The sequence below is a fragment of the Galeopterus variegatus genome, unplaced genomic scaffold, assembly GCF_000696425.1.
Source record: "Galeopterus variegatus unplaced genomic scaffold, G_variegatus-3.0.2 Scaffold6836, whole genome shotgun sequence".
Classification (NCBI taxonomy): domain Eukaryota; kingdom Metazoa; phylum Chordata; class Mammalia; order Dermoptera; family Cynocephalidae; genus Galeopterus; species Galeopterus variegatus.
The window spans coordinates 11,830-18,104 of record NW_007732947.1 but is presented as its reverse complement, the minus strand read 5'-3'; the positions used below and the strand labels follow the sequence as shown (position 1 = coordinate 18,104).

The following is a 6,275-nucleotide window of genomic DNA, read 5'->3' as shown; positions in this document are numbered from 1 at the left end:
TCAGCACCACACTCTCCCGAGTGAGCCACAGGCCGGCCCTAAGTTCACTTGCTTTTGAACGCAGAGTTGTCATTTCTGAGCAGGGAAATGACACAGCCACAGTTATAGGAGAATGGTGAGTTTCCAGGACTAGCTGGCCCTTCCTGCTCTACTTCATCCCACCTTTGCTCAAAAACAAAAAAAAAAATCCAAAAGGATAGGTTCTCCCCCAAGAGGCAGGTCCAGGCCTGGCCCCTTGCTGAGAAGAGTCCACAGTGGCTGTCTCTACCAACTCTCCATGAGAGGCTCATTTGGGGGTGGCAGCAGCAGCCCCAATAGGAAAGAAGCTGCCTCTTGTGTCAGAGGTAGACTTCCAGCCAAGGACTGTAAGGTCTGGGTCTGGAGGCAGTGGGGGCAGTTATGACTAATACCATATAATTCACTACAGTGGGGTAAGAGGCACTGGCTGACCATCCCACTACAAACCAAAGCCAGTAAAAGGCGGCACCCTCACTCACTGTGAATGGACATGTCCCTAAGCTGCCCACCCAGGAGAACCTCAATCTAAATGCTCCTAGTTTTCTTTACACCTGTGACCCCGTGTGTATCCACAAGCTGGGAGGGGTCCAGGGGAGCAGTGAGGATAAGGGACAGGAAAATGCTTCTGCCCAGAGACCCTTGGTCTAGATGGTATCCCACTCCTAACACTTCCAAGCAGAGAAGCAGACACATCATAACAATTGCAGGAGTGTCACAGGAAACCAGAGCTCAAGGAGATGCAGGGAACATGGGTGACAGACCCAGCTGCTGGGTTCCTGTTCCCCAGGACCTGCTGTTTACGAAGCCCAAGAGAAACCTGTCGTTGAACGAGGGGATTAAGAGCATGGGCTCTGCTGACATGCCTTGGTTTGCAGTCCCCCATTTCCCCACCATTTGGACCCCTAACAAACCTCATCTGTGTAAATGAGCAAAAAGAATACCTACTTCGCAGGGTGACAGTAAAGATTAAATGAGCTTTGAATGCATGTAAACCAGTTAATACCCCCTCACCCAGCCCCTCCATTGCCCCATAACCAATGGTTATTATTGCTATTGTCCCCCAGAGGAGGGAGGCCAGCAGTGCTGGCTCCCTGGCCCCGCCAACCCGCCCCTGCAACTCAGAGCAGGCCAAGACTGGATCCTCTCTGGGCCTCTTATCTCCCTTTCCTTCTCTGCTCCCCTCGCTTCCTCCCCACTCACTGTCCTTTCGCTCAGCCCCTCTTGGGAGCTCCTGGCCAGCTCTTTGGTTCACTGGCAAAGAGCTATTCAACTGTCACATCCCTCCTGCTTGATAAGCTCTGCAAACTATCCTGACTCTATTAAGACATCCGTCTGCCTACACAGAGACCTCTCAACAGCTGGTGATCTTATCTGACGCTTGATTATACCAACTTTGACAGTTGTATTTGTTATACTCATCAGGGAAAAACTGGGACTGTGGAAGCCACAGCTGTCATCCCCATTTTTCACCTTATCGAGCTGAAAAGAGCTTTCTGGCTTTTATTTAAGTGGTAGTGGTTGGGGAGGCAGGGAGGCAGGGAGTCTGGGTGGATGACACAGTGGGAGAGCTTTGGAGCGCGTGACATTATCCAATGCTTAATTTCAGAAGTGGAGAGCCACCACTGCCACCTTGAAGCCCTGCAGATGTACTTCTAACTGGCCTGGGAGTGAATGCAAAAGGGCAAGAATGAAAGGCTTTGCTCCTGGGTGGGGGATGGGAGGGGGTACTGGCACAGATATAGGAAGCAGGACAAAAGCAGAAAGGGTCCAGAGACTTTTCCTGAGGGAGGAGGAAGGAAGGAAGGCCTGCGGCAAGGTGCTGAGACAGAGGGCACAAGCTAGTCCAGCAGGGAGGGTGCCTGGAGCCAGCTCCAGCCATAGCCAGAGCTGGGGGAAGGAGAAAGGAGCGTCATCATCATCATGGAAGTCTGTCAAGTCATCCTTCTTCTGGAAGGAGGTATTGGCCAGAGGGGAATGGAGGCGGGGGAGGTTCCCCAATCTGTACACAAGAACTTGAGGCATGACCGAATAAGGGGTTTGGGGGCTGGATGGTTAATTCAGTTGGTTAGAGTGTGGTGCTGATAATACCAAGGTCCAGGGTTTGACCCCTGTACCAGCCAGCCGCCACACACACACACAAAGTAAAAAAATATAATATGAATCTTTTCATGAATTAAAAAAAAAAAGAATAAGTGGTTTGGCTATGTTCACAATGTAAAAGCACGAAGAAAATCTGAAAGGCTCCCCCATACCCTCCAGGAAGGAAAGTCTCAGCATCATGACTGACAGTGGAGAAAGAGGCAGCTAAGCCTTCAACTAGGAGGCCCAGGCTGCAGGCCACATATGCCAGAAGCTGGCAGGAAGATCTCCAGGGGCCCAAGGTCGGCCTCTCTCCTGACCTCAAGCCACTGCTCTATGCTCTCCCACTTCTGGTGACTGACCCCATCCTGGACATTAAGTGAGTGTCAGGTCATCCCTGCCCAACACTGTCCTGAAAAACAGGGCTTGAACTGTGGTGCATGGCTTGGAAGAAGGTTCTTGCCAACTGACCGCAGACCCCTGCTTTTCAAACACTCTCCCCTCCCCTCCTTTCAATCTTGGCACATCTGGCTGTCCCTGCACCTGCCAGGCTAACTCTCTCCATGGAGCCCAAGTCCCAGGGGACTATTCTCCACTTAGAAGCCCTCCCCCAACTACTTTGGCCATCTTGGTACCCCCCAACTTCCAGTCTATAAACCTGCTTTCCTAAGTGGCTCAACCAGCACCAACTGACTATGGTTTATATTTGTGTAATAACTGACAGTCACTGATGTGGACTCTCAGTCCTTTTCACATTGGCATTATTATCCCCCGTGCAGATGAGTAAACAGGCAAAGGGACTGGATCACTCAACTAAGACACAGATAGAAACAGTCAGGGTCAGGATTTGAACTCAGGACTATGACTCCATTATTCATCAGCTATTATTACTCACATCCCTACTAGAAAAACCAATTTACTTCCTGGGGATCATGGCTCAAAAGCCCAATGAGTCTCTTCTCATTAAACTGTCAACCTCCTTAGGTGTTGAGGGACATGTGCTTCTTTCCTCAGGGGCTGGCATGAAGCTCTGCATAGAGAGGATGCCAATATGCAGTGTGAACTGGATAAACAACTAGATAACCAGCTCCCCCACCCTGGCCAAACTCTCTGCAGAGGAGAAGGGCCTTGGCCCTGGAAGGAGAGGGCTTTGTTCCCACCCCTATCCCAGGAAGCTCTGCATAGAGAGGATGCCAATATGCAGTGTGAACTGGATAAACAACTAGATAACCAGCTCCCCCACCCTGGCCAAACTCTCTGCAGAGGAGAAGGGCCTTGGCCCTGGAAGGAGAGGGCTTTGTTCCCACCCCTATCCCAGGCTCTGGGTCTTACCCCGGAGGAAGAACTTGAAAGTCTCCTTCACCATTTCCTTGCAGATCTCAGGGTGGGTGATGGTATTGAGCAGCTGCCGCCGGTCAGGCTTGTTAAAGATCATGTCTCCCAGGACCTCGCGATTGATATTGCCGTTCTCCAACAAGACTTCGGTGCCAAAGGCCTCCACGATGCGCTGGTGGGCGGGGCATCCTGGTCGGACAACTGTGGCAATGAAGAGGAGGCTGGGTCACTCTCTGGAACTGCCAGGCTAGCCAGAGGAACCCGAGTGACCAGAGGCAAAACGATGTTGGAACTCAGAGGTGCTTCTTACAGTTGGAGTAAAAACAGAATGAGAGGAGGGAAAGCAGTTCAGGAGAAGAAAAGAGTACACAGAACCCCTCATGGTGGCAATGGGCAAGGGGAAGGAGAGGGAGACGTTTTTTTATTTTTTATTTTTGTTTATTTATTTTTTTGGTAGGGAAGACTTCTAACGACAGGGAAGAGTACACAGAAGAGCAGAGAGGGCAAGCACGGGGCAGACACAGGACATCAGACCAGGACTGGCAGGAGCCTTCCCCTCCTCTGAGACTGCAGAGGGACTTACAGAAAGGTGAGGCATGACAGAAGGAAGCACAGGGATGCTGTTATGTACAACCCCCAACCCACCCCCTCCAACTCACCATGCCGGGCAATGACATCAGCGTCAATCACCGCACAGCCCAGCTGCTGGAACACCTGGATCACCGAGCTCTTCCCTGAGGCGATGCCCCCCGTGAGGCCCACCAGGAACATTTTCCCAGGAAAGAGTGAGGTCAGTGAGACGACAGAGCCAGGAGCCGAGGAATCACTAGAGAGTAGGGCAAGCTCGGCAGATTGGGTGGTCCACCAGAGGAATGACAGAAGGACCTGCCTGTCAGAGGCAAGCAGGCCTAATCAGTGTTGGGCCAAAAGGACTCGGGGAGAAGGGGGCAAAGGAAAGGAAGGGAGATGGCGACAGTCTGGCTGGGCAGAGTCAAGCCCTGAGCTTGAGGAGCTCTGGGGCCATCTGGAGAGGAGAAAACCTCCAGGAAAACTTATAGCATTCTTTAAAAAACACTCATAAAGAAGGCAAACTATGTTGGTAACACCAAGGTCAAGGGTTCAGATCCCTGTACCACCCAGCCACCAAAAAAAAAAAAAAAAAAAGGCAGCAAACTACAGTGTAAGTTTAGGCAATCAAAATGCTGAGCAGGCAGAACAATGTCAGGTGCCAGTAGGCAAGAGAGTTTTCTGGAGAAGGCGTATCCCATTGCAGGCAGACTTCCTATAGAAAGGGACACCTGTTCCTCAGAGGTGAACCTAAGGCACTTCTCAGATGCCCACAGATCCCTGCTAGCTTCCACTTTCTAGTCTGGGACACTGAAGCTCACGGAGAAGAGCTGGCCTTCCTGCAGCCACCCAAGTGGGTGGCAGGAGAAACCACAAACAGAGTCCAGGAACTTCTTCTGCCCAAAAGGCTGCTCCCCATAGAAGGTCCCACTGCCTGCGCCATCTTCAGCACCAGCACTAGGACTGCCTAGGTGGCTAGTCTAGACTGAGATGCATAATCCCTTGTCCTCAACCAAGAAGTGGCCCAGGTGGGGAGCTCAGCGGCAAGCAGTGGCTCAGTGGCCACTAAGCCTGAGGTTTAGCGAAGTACAGATCTTGCCAGGAAGGAATGTGAGGGAAAGGGTGACAGGCTGGGGGTGGTGGTGATGTAACTTTGAATTTGTGGTTTGCAGCTCCCTCAGACTCAGGAGCAGCAATGGCACAAAGGTTAGGAGCATGGACCTCTGCAAATCCAGCTCCTCCACTACGTGCTATGCAACCATGGGCACCTCACTTGCCTCTCTGAACCTCAATTTTCTCATCCATAAAATGGGGTTAACAGAACCTGCCTCATAGGGCTGTTGTGCAGACTGAGTGAGAAAATGCATATAAAGCCCATGGTACACTGCCTGATAAATGGTACACGCCCAATAAATGGAAGCAAGGAAGGTGCTGGAGGGTGGAAGGTAGGGGTTACAGTTATATTGCAAGGCACAGAAAGAAAAAAAAGACTTTCTTCGTCTTGTCACCATTCCTGCAACCTCAAAATGTCACACAACAGACTTTTTAAAAAGTCATGTTGTATTTTCTGGAGTAAATAGGGCTACCATGTCTTGGATTTAGTTCCCAGACCGGAAGCAATTAAATCAAAGGCCAAGTCTCTTCCACCCTTCCTTTGGCATCAAATCACTCTTCAGGGCTTTTAAATCTGTCGTAGGACCTTTTTTTGTTAAACAGTAGATTTACTGACCTAATTACACTTTGCTTAAACTTATACCAAAATGAGTTTGCCTCCCCTGAGGACAGGGTGAGGCAGCCACTTGGATGTGGGTGAGTGGGTGGGTGGCTTGGGGTGGCAGGGAACCAACCTAGAAGTTTAAATCTGTCTAGGTTCATTCTCACCCAAGGAAGCCAGGGGTGAAAAGAGGAAAATATCCACCACAGAGTCATCATCCAAATGGAGAGAACTAACTAAATTATTCAACGGTTTTAAAGTCACTTCTCGGGCCAGCCCGTGGCTCACTCGGGAGAGTGTGGTGCTGATAACACCAAGGCCACGGGTTCGGATCCTATATAGGGATGGCCGGTTAGCTCACTGGGTGAGCATGGTGCTGACAACACCAAGTCAAGGGTTAAGATCCCCTTACCGGTCATCTTTTTTAAAAAAATAAATAAATAAAGTCACTTTTCCTCAATCTCTCCAAGGCTGGAGTCACCCCCAGGTGGTCTCCCTCCAGGTTACAAGAGGAGTTAGGGACAGAGTTCAGTTGTAAGAAATAATTTAATTAATCCACTTA

General features: G+C 50.5%; 1 protein-coding gene across 1 annotated transcript in view; it reads right to left on the bottom strand.

The window, feature by feature from the left end:
* The window catches only part of DCAKD (dephospho-CoA kinase domain containing), a 10,069-nt gene extending 5,602 nt beyond the window's left edge, over positions 1-4,467 (bottom strand). Inside the window, exons 1-2 of the mRNA XM_008591322.1 lie at positions 4,092-4,467; positions 3,430-3,633 (exon numbers count right to left, since the gene is read on the bottom strand). Of these exons, the coding sequence (XP_008589544.1) occupies positions 3,430-3,633; positions 4,092-4,203 (316 nt within the window). The 5' untranslated portion in view covers positions 4,204-4,467. The remainder of the gene's footprint in view (positions 1-3,429; positions 3,634-4,091) is intronic.
* Positions 4,468-6,275: the final 1,808 nt, after the last annotated feature.